Below are 17,818 nucleotides of genomic sequence, written 5' to 3' on the forward strand. Positions count from 1 at the left end.
TCTGTCTCACCTAACTTCTGTCCACAGAGGCAAACTCAGGTCTTCCTTTGAACTAACACTTTTTCTGTAGTGTGGTCCTGCCTGGCTCCCTTCTGCCCCCTTGTCCCCTGTTCTGACACTAGTACCCAGGGAGAGAGATACAGAAAGGACACAACTGACATTGGGTTCAGAGCGAAGACAAAGAGTGAGGAAGAAGAGACAAAGACAGGAGCCAAGGTGCAGAAACACCTTCAGGGAGAAGCATGGAGTCGCTGGCAGGAGAAGCAGGGGCAGAGGCAGAGAGCACGTGGGGAGGGGAGGGACGTGGAAGGACACTAAGGAAGGGAGCTGGTGAGAGTGATCAGGGTGTCCACGACTAGGCCTGGTGACCCACAGGTGGCTAGCAGGGTCTGGAGGGGATGGCCTCCCCTGGGAGACTCTGGAGTGTTCCTCAGCTTCACTGTGACTTTTGTCACCACTAAGATCCTGGTTAAATATTGCAGGATTTGTTTCTTCCCTGCAGGTTTGGAATTCTGTCCAGAAAAGGAGTCCCACGATGCCTTGTGCTCCCCACCCAGAAATGGACCAGGTGAGGAAAGGGGGTGTTTCCAGTTCGGGGCCCTGGGGTGCAGCTGCTGGGTGCAGAGATGGCTGCTCCTGAATGCACTGGGACACACTCCACTCACCCCCCACAAGTGACTGTGCCTTTTGTGGGAAACACAAGGAGGAATCTGTGCCAGTCCTCATCATGACAGCGTTATCTTTCCCGATGGGCCTTGAGTGTTCATGCTGAAATAATGACTCTCAACACAAGATGGTGGTGTTGTTTTTTTTTTCCTTTTCACTCGTTCACTGGATCTTTGTCAAGATTCAATGTTATGATTGTGATCCCTGAGCACCTCTTATTTTCTGGGAACTTCCTGGTTCCATTGGAGGATGCAGAGGTGTGTAGCCTGGCTTCTCTGCATAGTGTGTGCACGTGTGTTTCTCTTTAGTGTCCTGCAACCCCAGTGCCTTCAGAATGACGAATAAAGCAGCAGCCGAGAAGCTAGCCAGCCCACCACCAGACAGCAGAGAAGGTGATTAATCAAGCCTTCAATTTCTCCAAGAAGCTAAAGGAGTCGTGACTTCCCTTTGCATGGAGGAAAGGACACCTTTCTCCAGCTCTCAATTTACTTAATTCTCTTCACAACAAACCCAAGAAGGAGAAATGGGTGGAGCCTAGTTATTGTGGGAGGGAGGGGGCGTGGCCAGTCTTCTACTTCCAGAGGCTACTTCAGCCTCTGCATCAGGGTCTGAGCAGAGGGACATCTCCCAAAGGGGACACTTGGGCCACCTTGGTCATGATCTTCCTTGACTGCATGGGGTGTGCTTTAAGAGATTTCATTTGTTTCTGCAGATGACAGCTGTCCTGGTTTACAAACATGTAATGGAGGAGAGGCCCTGGGTGACGTGTGCTCTCCACCAAGACATGATGCAGGTAAGGAAAGGAGAAACGTGCAATCAATGCCCTGTTCAGAGGCCAGATTCCAAGCTGGTGTTTATGGTGGTTTTCTGCTGAATACACTTCCCAGTGGAAATAGCCATGTTCTATTTGCATGATGTATAAACAGCCTATATAGTGGTCACTCGCATTCATGCTCTTTACTCCGTGCATTCTCTCTACTTCCTCTACTGTTACCCCCCTCCCCACTGCAAGAGCAGTTTTACATCCCTGTTGTCCATTCTTTTAGGTGTCTATTGATTGGTCAAATGATGTTCTGATTTACTTGAGCTCAACTGGAAAAAATAAGACTTTGTACTTAATATTTTGTGCTCAGTCTGACAGCCTTCCCATTTTTAAGGTCAAATCCACTATATAATCTAAGATAATCATAAGAATCAGAGAAACAATATCTTATTATGTCTATAGTTGTTTAGGAAAGAAAATCTTCAGGTATCATTTGCAATTCTTTCTACTGGATCTGGGCTTCACAAAATGCATTGAAAATAATAGCCCAGTGAGCCACTGATTCTCTTAAGCAAATAAACACAAACAGAATGTCAAAAAGTAGAATGAAAACATGTCAAGGGACAGAATTCATCTTTAGATGAGACTGAGGAACTGCAGAAATTGGATTAGGGACAGCAGAGAAAATAATTATACCTACTTTGTTGATGACTTACACATCTTGCATCTCAAATCGGCATTTTAATAGTCAGAACAACTCAAAAGTGATTATGTGTAAGAGATTTTTTTCTCCAGGCCTTCTCACATTAGTTTTTTGTACATTTAATCTGGTAGTTCCATTTTGAGAATGCATGTGTAGAAGCTGTGTGGCTTCTAGCGCGGGTGGCATGTGCCTGTAACCCTACCTACTCAAGAGGCTGAGGTTTGAGGATCACAGTTCAAAGCTAGCCTGGACAGAAAGTCCATGAGACTATTGTATCCAATAAACAATAAGCAGAGCCAGGCACTGGTGGCTCACACCTGTAATCCTAGCTACTCTGGAGGCTGATATCTGAGGATCAAGGTTCAAAGCCAGCCCGGCACAAAAGAACCTGAGACTCTTATCTCCAATTAGCCCCTAGAAAATGGGAAGTAGGGTTTGGCTCAAGGGTAGGGTAGTGGCTTTAAGCTGAAGAGCTCAGGGATAGTGCTCAGGCCGAGTTCAAGCCCCATGACACACACACATTCACACAAACAACCAAACAAAAAATCCCAGGAAAACTCTGAGTTGCATTGTGGTTCATTGGTAGAGCACTAGCTTTGAGCAGAAGAAGCTCAGAGATAGTGCTAGTGCCCTGGGTTGAAGACCCCAAACTGGAATAATAACAAAAAGAATACATCTTCAGAGCATTTTTAAAGGAATTGTTAAAGATTGGCAAGTTTCTCAGATAATGATGTAAAAGTACAAATACTGGGTGGACAGCAGAACACCGAACACCCACCCTTTTTTTCTACTTATCAAATGTGTTGGTTGGACCTTCCTTTAGGGAAAGTCCTTTTTTTTACTTTTTTTTTTTCATATATTTTTTATTGTAATTAATAGAAGGGTTACATTATATTCGCCAGATAGAAGGTACATTACTACACATACATTGATATCCTTTCTCATGTCTTTTTCCCTCCCCCAACCCCTCATCTTGTTTTCCCCCCTTCCCTATCCAATTTCAAATAACCAAATATGCATATATCCAATAATTAAGATAACAAAGTGAAATATTGTAACAATATGAGATAATCAAGGGACAGCAAAAGAGATGAGAGATAACATAGTACATTAAGGACAACAGTCACTCATTATATGGCTTTTGTTTCCTTATCCTGGAGTTCCTTACATTTAGTGTCGTACTATTTGGCCTAGTGTCTCTAGATTTTGTTCTATTGTAAATCTCTGCTAGGAGAGCCCAAGGTTTCTACTGATTATGACAAATGAGGGAGACTATTGGGCCTATGTTCCTTTGCGACTGGCTTACTTCACTTAATATGATTTTTTCTAAGTCTTAGGGAAATTCCTTCTTTTAGGGAAGTCTAGTCATATATTAACAGGAGGGCAAGGATTCGCGTCCTAGTAAGAGTACAGAGAGGAATCCCTGTTTTGCAGGAAGAGACAGGAGCTCTAACCAAGACAGCCCCATGACCAACAGCAGAAAGACTGCTGTGTTTGGTTAGAAGTGCAGAGGTGTGTTAGCAGGCAGGGCATACCAGGGCTCACCCACCAAGCAGTGACTCAGATAGGGACGTCTGATCAATTACATGAAATTAGCTACTCCAGATCACATTACGAGCAAAATGACTTAGCTTTTCCCAATAAACTAGATACCAAGTTGAAATAGCGATACTGCTCAAGACGCCTTGTATTCACACTCTGCTTTGGTAAAAGACATCATCTTTTGTATGAGGAGGGACTTGTGAGAAAGCTTGATCAAATGACATGGCGGTGTTTGGATTCTGACCAATTGATTGGGGGCTGATTTGGCTTAGGGACATACTGGATTTTTGTTTCCTCCCATTTACTTTTTTTCACTATACTGGTATATCCAGAGCCACTGGAATTTTTTTTTTAAAAGACCCTTAACACAAGACTTTCTAAGAATAGGCAAACATTAAAAATAAATGAAGTCATATAATAAAAAGTATAGGAACCGAATATTTGCTAAATGCTAAATTTCCCACAAAATCAAACTAGGGTATATCTGAGTTTGTATCTATCTCCAAATTGTACAAATTTGGAAATCAGTTGGCTGAAACAAGTGAGAGCTCCAGTTGAGAATAGATTTACTTGCAGAAGACTGTGTGCCCCGCTAAAGAGCTGCGAGTTCACACCTGCTCCAGCTCCATGGGTACAGGAGGGGAAGAAGTGAAAGAGGAAAAAAAAGAGAGATAGAGACAAGTAGGAAGGAGAAGCCCTCAAGAAGAAATAGGATAAAGAAGCAGAGATTGGAGGCAACACATTATACAAAGTAATAGTATGTTCCTACCAATGTGCAAGGGAGGTAGAGGGAACGAAAGAGAGAAAGATGTAGACCAGTTGACGTACAGAGTGAAAACCGGTCAAGGAGTGAGGGAAAGAAGTGGCAGCCCACAGCCTTGATATAAGATTGGAAGAAAACCTTCCAGAAAAGGCATCAATCCCCAGAGTAGGTTTGGCAGTCAGGTGATCCCAGGGACAATGTGGCTTGGAGATGGACTTGGCAATGTCGCCTGGTCTCAGCTGACAGCAGGCTTGTCCAACAAAGCGCAACCTTCCATGGTTCTGAAGATGCTATTCCAGAACCTTCTCCGCTGAGGTATCTCTGAGGATCAAGAATCCCCTGTAGGATATTAAGGTTTGTCCTTTAACCTTAGAAACTCAAGCTTCTCCAGCATCCTCTCTTGATGAAGAGATGAGCTCCGTGTTGTCTTGCTCATGGACTCACTTCTCATGATTCCCTCTGCAAAATGGAAGTAGGACCTCGTTTTCTCCCTTCAGTTTGGTGAACTTTATTGTCCTAGGACCAGTTCAGTTATTCTTCCTGGGGACGTCCCAGGCTGCCATCCATCATGGCGTTGTGTCTTCTGTCTCACCTGACAGTGTGTCAGCAGATACAAACTCAGGTCTTTCTTTTCTCACTTTCTTGTATTGTGTGGTTCTTCCTGGCTCCCCTCTGCCATCTTGTCCCTTGCTCTGACATCGATACCCAGAAAGAGGAATAGGGGAATTAGAAAACTGACATTGGGTTCAGAGCAAAGACAAAGAGTGAGGAAGAAGAGACAAAGACAGGAGCCAAGGTGGCAGAAACACATTCAGAGAGAAGCATGGAGAAGCAGGGGCAGAGGCAGAGACCACGTAGAGAAGGGGAGGAGAGATGCAGGAGCTAGGGAAGAAGGGCACTGAGGAAGGGAGCTGGGGAAGTGAGCAGGGTGGGTCCAGCTGTGCCCAGAAAGGTCTGGAAAGGAAGGACACTCTAGTGTCCCTTATCTTTGCTCTGGCTTTTGTCACCATGAAGATCCTGGTCAGACATTGCAGGATTTGTTTCTTCCCTGCAGAGAGAGGCATTGCTGGTTTGGAAATTTACCCAGAAAAGAAGCCCCAGGATGCCTTGCGCTCCCCACCTAGAAATGGACCAGGTGAGGAAAGGGGGTGTTTCTAGCCCTGGCCCTGGGGTACAGCTGCTGCATGCAGAGGTAGCTGCTCCTGAGCATATACTTCTGTGAACCCCCACAAGTGACGGTGCCTATTGTGGGAAACACAAGGAGGCATTTGTGTGAGTCCTCATCAGAATCGTGCCATCCATGCTGGTAGGCCTTGAGTGTTCGTGCTGTCATGTCCTTGATTCTCAGGACAAGATGGTGGCTTTTTCCTTTTCACTCTCCATTGAATCTTTATGAAGACTCAATATTTTGATTGTGATTTCTGAGCAACCCTTATTTTCTGGGAACTTTCTGGTTCCATCTTAGCAAGTGAAGATGTATTTCTTGGCTCCTCTGCTTGGTGTGTGCCATCTGTATTTTTCTTCAGGGTCCTGTAACCCCCATGTCTCTCGAATGGATACTGAAGAAGCAGAGGAGATGCCCCGCCCACCACCAGAAGGCAGAAAAGGTATTGAATTGTACTTCCATTCTTCCAAGAAACTAAAGGAATCTTTACTTTTTTCTGCCTGCCTGCCTACATGCCAATTGGCATCTTCCTCCCTCTCTCATCCACTTGATTTTCTTCCCAACAAACCCAGGCAGGAGAAACGGGCAGAGCCTGTTGTTGAAGGAAGGAGAGGGCGTGGCCAGTCTTCCACCTTCAGAGGCCACTGTAGTCTCTTTATCGGGGTCTGAGCAGATGGTCATCCACCTTAGAGGACACTTGAGCCACCTTGGTCAGAACTGCTATGCCTGCCTTGTCTGAATGAGAATCTTGTAAGGGATGTCATTTGTTTCTGCAGCTGGCCGCCATCCTGGTTTACAAACATGTGATGGAGAAGAGTCCCTGGGTTCTTTGAACTCAACACCAGTTTCTGGGGCAGGTAAGGGATTGAGGACTGTGTAATCAACATATTGTTCAGAGACCAAGTTCTTTTTTTTTTTTCTTTTGTTGGTCTGGGCCTGGATGCTGTCCCTGAGCTCTTCAGCTCAAGGCTATTGCCCTACCCTTTGAACATCAGTGTCCCTTCTGGTTTTCTGGTGGTTACTTGGAGATAAGAGTCTCACAGACTTTCCTGCCCAGGCTGGCTCTGAACCTCTATCCTCAAATCTCAGTCTTCTGAGTAGTTAGGATTACAAGCGTGAGCCACCGTGCCTGGCTCAGGCTAAATTCTGAATTTTTTCCTGAATGCACTTCCCACTGGGAATAGCCAGGAACTTGTTGATGGCGTTTTGGAGGCATTCAGGAAGATGAGAGTCTTGGGAATTCCATGATTGAAGGCCTTATTGGATATTAGTTGTTCAGTTAGTTCATTAATGGACTGAGTTGACAGGGCTGCTTTGCTTTCGTTGCTTCGTATTTACTACTATGCTTACATGATTTCACTGAATAACTTCTGTCCCTGCACACCCATTACTTTTTATGGAAATCGAAAACCTTAGTCATTCCTTTGCTGGTTGATTTTTTTTTTTTTGTCACAAATTTGACAAAGCTTTCAGAGAAACAGTATCATAGTATTTAACTGGGAGATTCCAGGTTAACTATTTATTTAAATCCCAATGTTTATGTTGATCAGCTCTCTTCATGTCATTGTTATACAAGATTATCCCAAAGAACTTGGGTAAACATGCTCTGTTTATCTCCTAGAAAGTTTAGACTTAAATAGGACACCTGTTGTTGGTTTTCTGAGGAACTAGAAAGTCGAGAAGGTACAGATGTCTGTGATTCCCAAGATTGACAAGAAGAGCAAAGATCAGTTCCTGGCTCTGATTCTGTGAGGCTAATATGGGTTGATGGGAGGTCTAATGTTGGGAGCCAGAGTGGAATCAAACTGTACCTTGATTTGCATCAGACATTGGCTTTATTGTCTTATTGTTTTCTGGCCTTATTCTGTTTAAATGACCTGAGATTTACCATATGAATGTAACACCTGGAAGTTCCCTGGGTCTCAAGAAGGGAAGAAGTGGGAGTGGAAAATAAACAGGCAGTCTTTACCTGGACTGCAGACATCCCGGACCCGGTGTGTCTGTCTCTCTTCTATTTTTTCCTAGTCCTTGCCCCCTATTTCAGGAACCCCAATCTGCGAACCCTGGTTTGCTGCCGGCTGGCCCTGGTAGTCTAAGTGATCTTGAGGTACCCAGAATAGCCTACTAGGGTTCAATGGAAATGATGTTATTCTGCAATTAAAGATGGTTAGGAAGAAAAAAGGTAAAAGGAGCATACAGCATTAGAAAATATGGAAATTAACCTGATAGAAGATAGCCAGAAGAATAGAGTTGAAGAAAACGATTACAGAGGTAATGCAAACGATAGAATGTAAGGAAATTCCAGAATCAAGAGAAGCGGAGACCACAGTTGGCAATGAAAATACGTTCTAGTAAGCCAAGCAGTTAATATAAAGGTGATGTATGGAGGGATTAAGTTAGGTAATGAGTACTGATAACCCAGTGTTACCCCATGACCTACTGACTCTGCCCCTCTCATTCTTCCCCCACCCCATTCTCAGAAATACCTAGCCAGGGTTGGTTCTTGGGAAATCCTCACCCCGCTCCCCAGGCTAAGCATACATCAGTCTTTTGAGTCACAATAGGTATGGCCTTTTGATCTACATTCTCTTCATAATGTCTAGGGGATCTTCTGCCATAGGGCCCCATCTCACCAGTCAGTCAAGAGCTTCCTTGTTCACGAAAAAGCAAGAGAACAGAATATTTGCTAAATGCTGTATTTCCAAAGAAATCAGAATAGTGCATATCTGAATTTGTGTCCATCTTTCAATTAGACAAATTCAGAAATCAGCTGGCTGAAATAAGTCAGAGCTCAAGTTGTTGAGCCGTGGAGTGGAAGACTGTGTGGCAGGCTCAAGAGGTGTGGGATTCACACCTGCTGTTCCACAGGTCCCATGGAACATTCCTAAGTAAATCTTCAACAGGTCTTTGGTAGAAACCCCAAGTTTGGAGAGAGAAGCCACCCTTCTGTACCTGAAGCTAAACGCTTGCTAAACCAAGCAGTTGATGGGAAGAGCCACTGAGTGGGTAGCCACTCTATGATTTTAAATGAGGTTTAGAAAGCACAGAAGGACCCTGCAGACTTTTAGAAGTAGGAGTATTTGTGAATGGGTTGGTATGTAACTACCACTCAGGGGTTTGGAGGGAAGCTGTTGCTGCACTGGATTCCAGACCAGTGGGATTGTCCCCTGTTAATTGGCTTTCAGAATTGTGATTTGTGATGTAAATAATCATTGGCCAATGGGATGGGTTTAAAACTGGTTCTGGTAGCTACTTATTTTCAGTGCTAGTCCTGGAGTTTGAACTCAGGGCTGGGCACCTTCCCCAAACTTTTGTGCTCAAGGCTAGTGCTCTACTACTTGAGCCACACAAAGCTCTACTTCTAGCTTTTTGCTGGTAAATAGATGAGTCTTCTAGACTTTCCTGGCCAGGCTAGCTTTCATCTGTCATCTTCAGATCTTAGCCTCCTGGGTAAGTAGGATTACTGGTATGAGCTATCAGTGCCTGGCTGGTAGCTACTTAAAACAAAATAATTCCTTTCAAAGAACATTTAAGTTTTCATACTGGAAGATAAGAACTTAAGTCTTGTAGTTACAAGTAGAAAAATAAAAGTAGCAGACAAGGTGAATGAGTCACAATGTGGAAAGAGCAACCGCTCTGTTGAATCTCAGGTATGTTTTTCCATACCAAGAACAGGTCCCTCGGTTTAGGATATCTGTCAGCTGTGTTGGCAGGGGCACACTCCTCTGGCTTCTGTCTCAGGACCCATGGATAGTAATTTTCTTACTTCTCATTAGTACCCATCATTCAATGAATGAAGAAAGAGGATCATGGTCAAGATAATAATTATGAGCTTAAAAAGAACCAAACTGGATACAGTTCTTATATGGAGGAAAAGACAAGGAAAAAAAGGGAAACATAAGGGGTGGCATTGCCCAAAAAGAAAAATAGCCATTTCTTGACTTATGAAAGGTAATTCCTATGCATATCACCTTTGTAATAAGAAAAAAATTTTAAGTGAAACTTGCTACATGACAGTGGTTCACACCTCTGTGCTACTCAAGAAGCTGAGATCTTAGGTTCAAAGCCAAGCCAGCCCAGTGGTTCTGTGGCTCAACAATATCAATGACCAGAGTTGAAACCTGGGGGTGGGCAGGGAAGACGTGAAACTGAAAGAGCCAGACACAGGAGGAGCTGAGAAGAGAGGATTTCAAAGGAGGGGAGACCACTGAAGGTGGAGGAAAGAGTGTTGCTGGATGAAAACTCATCATAAATCACAATTTTGGCCCAGGAGCAGAGCAATCAGCCTATGAAAATGAGACGTGTTCTTGTGTCATGTGTTCCCCAAAATATGTGCCAGAAAACCCAGAAGAAAGGATGGAAAGTAGCCAAGCCAGAAATCCACCAGGTAAGGCCACCCAAGGGCTGGAAGGAGGGTGAGAGTGCTGAGTTCTCTTCTGAGAACAGTAGAGAAGAAAGAAATCTTCCATAAAATCATGTTGAACAGAACAGGCTCTGTTATTTCTGTATGGCTGGTGATGTAGAAATGGACTCAATGTTAGTGTTTCACCACTTGAGCCACAGTCTCGTTTCTGGGTTTTTTTTTTTTTTTTCCTGAGTAGTTTCATAAAAATCTCTGGACTTTCTTATCTCTGCTGGCTTTGAACCATGATTCTCAGATCAGTGAGTAGCTGGGATTATGAGCGCCCACTGGCTCCACAACATGCTCCTACAGTAGTTGTCAACTGGGCCTAGAAGGTTCACGCCTTGTAACTCTAAGCTACTTAAGAAGCTGAGATGTGAGGATCACAGTTCTAAATCTAAGTCTGTGACATTCTCATCTTCCATAAACTACCAAAAATAGACCCAGAAGTGGAGCTCTGGCTCTAGTGGTAGAGTGCTAGCCTTGAACAAAAAAAGGGACAATGCCCAGGCCTTGATTTCAAGCTCTAGGACAGACATCCCCACCCCGACACCAAAAAAAAAAAAAAAAAAAAAAAAAAGGATGTTTATTTTGTTTGCTATAGTGATGCATTGAGACTGAGACATGCTGATCTTTCCTGAAGCTCGAGAAGGGCAAATAGAGCTGCAGTGGTAGATAATAATGACCCTTTGCATTCCAGCCTTACAAAGGTCCCTGTCAATAGCCAGTAGGTCCTACTTCTTAACTGTCAGGGTGAAAGACACCAGATTTCAGAGCCACCTTTTTTTTTTGTCAGTTGTGGAGCTTGAACTCTGGGGGCCTGGGTGCTGTCCCTGAGCTCTTCAGCTCAAGGCTACTGCCCTTCCTCTTGAGCCTCAATACCACTTCCCATTTTCTAGAGGTTAATTTGGAGATAAGAGTCTCACGCTCTTTAGTGCCTGGCCTGGCTTTGAACTGCGATCCTCAGATCTCAGCCTCCTGAGTAGCTAGGACTACAGTCGTGAACTACAGCGCCCGGCTGTGCTCTATCACTTTGAGCCACAGCTCTACTGCTAGTTTTTTGGCTAGTTAATTGGAAATAAGAGTCTTGCCAGGCCTTTCTGCCCTGGCTCTTCAAACTCCACTTCTCATATCTCAGCCTCCTAAGTAGCTAGGATGGCAGGTTTGAGCCACTGGCACCCAGCTACATCCACTCTTCTTAAAGCAAAGCATGTTCTTCTCTGAAGTCCATCAGCATGTCATTTACTACCGTAAGGGTTTCTCATACATTTTTGCACACACACATATACAAAATCTTATTTAATCTATGTGAAAATCTTAAGAACAAAATAGGGTAGGATAACATGTCTCAGAATTTACCTCCATTTTTAGGTGACAGTTTACTATATTGAGAAGTGGGGTGCAGTTATAACCATTCCTGAAAATGTAGAAGTGGTTTTGAAATTGAGCAATTAATAGAGGCTGAAAGAATTTTAAATAGCAGGTTAGGCACCAGTAGCTCATGCCTATAATCTTAGCTACTCAGGAGGCTGATAAGAATCAGGGTTCAAAGCCAGCATGGGGAGAAAAATCCCCATAAGACTCTTATTTCCAATTAACCACTCAAAAACCAAAAGTAGAGCTATGGCTCAAAGTGGTAGAACATTAGCAATGAGCAAAAGAGCTCAGGAATAGCACCCAGGCCTTAAATTCAATCCCTAAGACCAGTACACACACATTTTTTAATAGCATGATAGGAGAGGCTTAGAATATGTTGCAGAATTTGTTGCAGAAATGTGGGTGCTAGCCAATCTGCTAGTGAAGACTCAAAAGGAAGTGAAGAATATAGTAGAAAAATCACATTATTATCTTAGAAACCATCATCATAATGGTTTTTGTTGTTTTGTTTTGCCAGTCCTGGGGCTTGAACTGAGGGCCAGAGCACTGTCCTTGGGCTTTCTCAAAACTAATGCTCTACCACTGAGCCACAGTACCATTTCTAGCTTTTTTATGTATGTGGTACCAAAGAATTGAACCCTGGGTTTTTGTGCTTGCTAGGCAAGCACTCTACTAGGCCCATAATGTTTTTTATTACTGAAGAAACTGCAGCGAATAGATAGTTAAAGCTTTTCCTTTAAAAATTTTAAATAATGTACCCAGTTTCCTTATGCTGTCTTCATACATGTGTCCAATGTAGTTTGATTATGTTCACCCTGATCAACCTGCCCCCCCCTACTATGGCTGGTCCCCAACACCAGTCCTTTTTTTTTTTAATGATCCCCCTTTTTTTTTAAATTGTCACATCCTTGGAAAGTGGTTTTCAAAGTCCCTTGTTTTCAGTTCAGTAGAATTTTGGGTTTGTCTACAAGAAAAAAAGGAATGATCCAAACATCATTGTAAATTCACGTCTTCTTCAGTATGAGTCGCCCTAAAGATTTCTAACTTATTTAGATTATACTTATTGACTTATTTCTTCACTAGTATTGGTTGTTTTCTAGATACGGAGAACAAAGCTACTAGAGGAAAACCCAAGAGAAAAAGAAGTAAGAACAAATGAGGTTTTTTTTTGTGTGTGTGCCAGTTGTGGGGCTTGAACTAGGGCCTGAGCACTGTCCTTGGACTTCTCTCAAAGTTAGAGCTCTACCACTTGAACCATAGCACCACTTCCAGCTTTTTTCTATGTATGTGGTACTAAGGAATCAAACCCGGGTCTTCGTGCATGCTAGGCAAGCACTCTACCACTAGGCTATACTCCCGGCTCCCAAAATATTAATTATTAATTATTTATAACACTACACTACTATTGGTTGTTTTCTAGATATGGAGTACAACGCTAATAGAGGAAAACCCAAGAGGAAAAGAAGTAAGAACAAATGTTTTTTTTAACTTGATTTTGATGTTACTGACATGTTTACTTTAAAATCCTAGGATCATGATTATACTATTATTATTATTAATTATTTACAACACAGTGATGTCTCCTAAAGGTGTTCATGTCTCAGCCTTGAGTCCTATAATCGGTCATCTTATCTGATAAAAGGAATTTTTGCAAAATATCATTAAACTAGGGAACAGGGACATTATTGTAGATTAATTGTGGTGCACTCAATATACTTCTATGGGCCTTAAGAAGTGGGAAAGCAGCTGAGTGCCAATGGCTCATGCCTGTAATGCCATCTACTCAGGAGGCTGTGACCCAGAAGATTACAGTTCAAGGCTAGCTTGGGTAGAAAGTCTTTGAGACTCTGTCTTCAAAATAACCAACATAAGGCATACTGGAGGTATGGCTCAAATGGCAGGGTGCCTGGAGAGGGAGATATGAAGGGGTAAATATGGAGAAATACAACACAGCTTGAATTTTTAAAATATGCCCACATTTTCCCTGTGTTCCCCTCTTCCAGTTTTGTCTGATTAGTGTCTGGGAAGGGATGGGTTCTTTTCTAGGTGTCTGTATGTTCCCTTTGGTGGGCAAACTACCCAATTCAGATGAGTGGACAGGGAGAGACAAGCGGTGGGAAGTCAGGCCTTCAGAGCACTGTTGATGTGTGTGTGTGTGTGTGTGTGTGTGTGTGTGTGTGTTAGTACTGAGCCTTGAAATCAGATGTTCAGCAAGAATTTTTGTTGTTGTTGTTGTTGTTGTTGTTGTTGTTGGTTGTGGTCCTTGAACTTTGGGCCTGGGTGCTGTCCCTGAGCTCTTCAGCTCAAGGCCACCTCCCTACCCTTGAGCCAAGCCCCACTTTTGTTTTCTAGAGGTTCATTGGAGATAAGAGTTTTAGGTCCTTTTGTGCCCAGGCTGGCTTTGAACCTTGATCCTCCGATCTCAGCCTCCTGAGTAGCTAGGATTACAGGCGTGAGCCGTAGAGCCTGGCTCCTGACTAATCAACTTTAAAGAATCAACTTTTCTGATATTCACTCTTCAGGCACAGATGCTGTTTTATAGCACTAGCCAAATACTTTGGAAATCCCAGACATCAGAATAAGTGCTTTAGTGTCAGCAAGTTAGCTCACTAGCTGTCCTGGTAGCAGAAATGAGTGGTAGGAAAGATTTTTTTTTTAAAGCTAGCTAACATAGCCAGGTGCCAGTTCGAAGCCAGCCTGGGCACTAAAAAGTCCATGAGACTTTCTCTCCAATTAATCATCAGAAAACCGGAAGTGACCCTCAGATCTCAGCCTCCTGAGTAGCTAGGATTATAGGCGTGAGCCACTGCTCCTGGCTTCCCTTCTGTTTTCTTCCTTTCCTTCCTTCCCCTTCCTTTCCCTCCCTTCCTTCCATGTCAATCTTAGAAATGGAGTCAACTCCCCCAAATGGGCCCTCACACAGGTGAATGGCAAGGCTTCCTTCCATATGTTAGGCTTTCACTTGAGCAAGTCCAAAGAACTCCAGTAGCTGTTGGTTACCATGTTGGATGATAATGGGACACGTTCTCCACTCATCCAGTGCTACTGTCAAGCACATTTGCTTAATTCAAAAGCAAGTGAAAACAGCAACATAAACGTCCCACTCTGGTGTAGGTCCTCCAGGTTTTTCAAGAGCCATTATGAGGTATGTGAGAGAATTTGTATTAAAAATTACAAGAGACAGGCCATTCGTGGTGGCTCATGCCTGTAATCCTAGCTACTCAGGAGGTTGAGATCTGAGGATTGCGGTTCAAAACCATCCCAGGCACTAAATTCCGTGAGACTCATCTCTAATCAGAAAACTGGAAGTGAGATTGTGGCTCAAGGGGTAGAGCGGTAGCCTTGAGCTCTTGAAGAGCTCAGGGATATCGCCCAGGCCCAGAGTTCAAGCCCCACGACCAGAAAAAAAAATGCAAGAGATTATTTAGTAGAAACTCTCCACATCCAAGCAGAATTTGTCACTCAACATCTAAGGAAGCATATTATTCAACATATAACCATCCTGGGGATATGTCTTCTTATATCTTAAGTTTGCATGACAAGCACTCAAAAGGTGGAACATTTTGAAATATATGTCTGTCATTCAGCCTAAAAACAGTGTTCATTGTCCCTTCTTTACAACATGTCAAAGGAAGAGTCTCTTCCAAACCTGTGACCCAAAGTTAAAATTTAATTCTATTATCAGCCACCACATTGCTCTTTCTGGGTATTAAGAATTTTGCTCCATTCCAATGGACCAAAATTTGAAAACAATATTCAAATACTATTGTCATAGAAGACTTGGAGAATTGTATTAAGAGTTCTATATGATGAACTTTGCTTTCTTTGGTTTGAAGGAAGAAAGAAAGGGCATAACTGGATAAGAATGAAAAGGAAAAGGCCGCAAAATACACATCAAAAAGGTAAGAAGGCAATCGTAAAGAGTTACACTTCTGAAATTTATTAAGGTAGTCTCGAGTATGCTTCAAGGCCTGCAGTTTCTGGAGGGCTACAATAAACTTGGTAGCCCCTGTATCGGTTAGAAATAGGCCAAAATGTTGCAAGGAAGAGGCCTGAACATACAATGGCTTTTTCAAAATGGTTTATTTCCCATATATGTAGTAATCCAGAGACATGTGGTCCTGAGTGAATGGGGAGTTGTTACCATCCTCAGTTTGTGTCTTTCTTTCCTGGCTCATTGTTTTATTAATTAAGGGAGATAGTGCAATATAAGTGTTTATTAAAATATTGAACCTGCCAACTTTTGTCATGAAAAAGGATTATTTGAAAATAATCTGTGTCCTGGCATTGTGACAATACCTGCAATTCCAGCTTCTTGAGAGATGAACATAGGGAGGGTTATGGTGGAAGGGTGGCTCCAGGCAGATGTTCAAGACCACATCGGAAAAATAAACTAAAGCACAAACAGTTGGGGGGGATGGCTCACATAGTAGAGTACTTGCCTAGCAAGAGGGAGGCCCTGAGTCTAAACCTCACCACTACTACAACATGCCCCATTCAAACAAACACACAGACCCACACAGAAAACATATGCCAAGAGAAAAACCTATACAGAGGACTAGATATATCTCTAGATAGATAGATGTCTGAGTCCAGCACTCAAACTTGGTACCTGACAATTTTGCTCAGTGGTCCTCTATCAGCTGAGCCATGGCTCTACCCCTTCTAGAGATATTTTTGGACAAGTTATTTATAGCTACCTTTAGGTGATATTTTATACAATTTTATATCCTGGGGGTTGGGGATTTAGCTCAGTGTAAGGGTACTTGCCTGGCTAGTACAAGGCCCTGAGTTCAGTCCTCAGCTTTGGGGAAAAAAATAAATTTTTATTTTCTTAATTTCTTATAATGATTTTATATATATATATATATATATATATTTCCTAAAATCTTTTTTAGTAATAGTCTAGAGAATTCTCTTCTCCTAGCCAGCTAATGGAAGCTCCTTTCTCTAAGTTATTGACAGTTGTGGAAGAATTGCTAACCAACATTTTAGATTCTTATTAAAATGATTTTCACCAAATGATATATCACACATTCTTGATGTGATTATGGATGCCTGATTGGTGGATATTATTTGGGGAAAGAAGTGAAACAGTTGAATCTATTTTGGCATACACATTTTTCAAAATAAGTACTTTGGAGTAAATTATTCATTTAAGCCTGTGTTTATGTAGACAGATCCTCAGAGGCTTGTTTTCAAGGTACAGTGAAGTCTGGCTCGTGATATAAAAGTTGAGCCCTCTTCTCTCAGCAACAGAAGCCCAGCAGTCTGTTTGCAGCTACTTGTCCTTCATTTTCCTTAAAGAGGTTGGAGAGAAACTAGGCTCCTGTGTTCCCAGGTGCTGTTCCATTAACCTCTCTATTTGCCCATGTCTGTCTCTAGGTGGCAACACAGCTGATGGCCAGATGCCCCCCAGGGATAGAGGTAATCATCATCTAGATTTCTATTTATTTATTTATTTACTCAGTCATGGGGCTTGAACTCTTGGCCTGGGTGTTGTCCCTGAGCTCTTCAGCTCAAGGCTAGCACTCTACCACTTGAGCCACAGTGCCACTTCTGTTTTCTGGTGGTTAATTGGAGAGAAGAGTCTCACAGACTTTTCATGCCTGGGCTGGCTTTGAACCACGATCCTCAGCTCTCAGCCTCTGAGTAGCTAGGGTTACAAGCGTGAGCCACCAGCATCCATCTCTAGATCTCTTGTATTTGTTGCTAATATTATCTGAATTCAGACATTGCAAGGGATTGGCAAATAGTAGGACTTGGGCAGTGCTTGAGACATAAGTGAAAAGCTGATTTCAATGAGCATTTTAAGAATATGGAAATATGAAAATTAAATACAAGATTAGTCATCTAATTCTTGGTGGCATATAATACCGATATTAACATCACTGGTAGCTTCAAACACAGGAATATATATGTATAGATATATATATAGAGAGAGAGAGAAAATATGTATGATATATATAAAATGTAGCACATCATATTGCATATTATATTGACTACATATATGGATATGTATATATGCCTTAGACAGATTGCACATTCTGGTAGCCTAGAGTAGGGATAGGGCCTGTATCTTTGGGCTTTCCTGCTCTTTTCCCTCCATGTCATCACCTGAATTACTCTAACCATCCTTCTCAATCCATCCCATCGCTCAAATGTAGTCTCAGAACCGAGGACAGCTCCCCTCCCGACCCACCTTAATGGTCTACAGTGTTGGTTGGAAGGGCAAGCTTAGCTACTTCCTCTCCAAGAGTATGTTTGAAGGCCTTTCACCCCAACTTCCATGGAGTCGGATCTTCAGTTCCCACTCTCCGTACAATTCTGATTATCCTAGTGTTCCCTAAATTCTCTTCTCAGCTGCAAAGAAAGCTGATGTGAGGAACAACACAGAGCGGACAGCAACAGGAAGCAGGCCCCTTCTTCCTGGGGTT

The 17,818-nt window shown here is 42.8% G+C and overlaps 1 protein-coding gene across 6 annotated transcripts in view; it reads left to right on the top strand.

The window, feature by feature from the left end:
- The window catches only part of LOC150048891 (nuclear body protein SP140-like), a 50,836-nt gene that overhangs the window by 10,126 nt on the left and 22,892 nt on the right, over window positions 1-17,818 (top strand). For 3 of the 6 annotated variants that reach the window (XM_090355002.1, XM_090355003.1, XM_090355004.1), the window contains 10 exons: window positions 503-568; window positions 975-1,058; window positions 1,379-1,459; window positions 5,492-5,572; window positions 5,964-6,044; window positions 6,379-6,459; window positions 9,873-9,989; window positions 12,802-12,846; window positions 15,218-15,283; window positions 16,767-16,808. In XM_090355002.1, coding sequence (XP_090211128.1) covers window positions 503-568; window positions 975-1,058; window positions 1,379-1,459; window positions 5,492-5,572; window positions 5,964-6,044; window positions 6,379-6,459; window positions 9,873-9,989; window positions 12,802-12,846; window positions 15,218-15,283; window positions 16,767-16,808 — 744 coding nt within the window. The remainder of the gene's footprint in view (window positions 1-502; window positions 569-974; window positions 1,059-1,378; window positions 1,460-5,491; window positions 5,573-5,963; window positions 6,045-6,378; window positions 6,460-9,872; window positions 9,990-12,801; window positions 12,847-15,217; window positions 15,284-16,766; window positions 16,809-17,818) is intronic. The other 3 variants (XM_090355005.1, XM_090355006.1, XM_090355007.1) reach the window with 2 other exon arrangements.

This window comes from Megascapheus bottae, chromosome 21, assembly GCF_031878675.1.
Source record: "Megascapheus bottae isolate mThoBot1 chromosome 21, mThoBot2.hap1, whole genome shotgun sequence".
Lineage (NCBI taxonomy): Eukaryota > Metazoa > Chordata > Mammalia > Rodentia > Geomyidae > Megascapheus > Megascapheus bottae.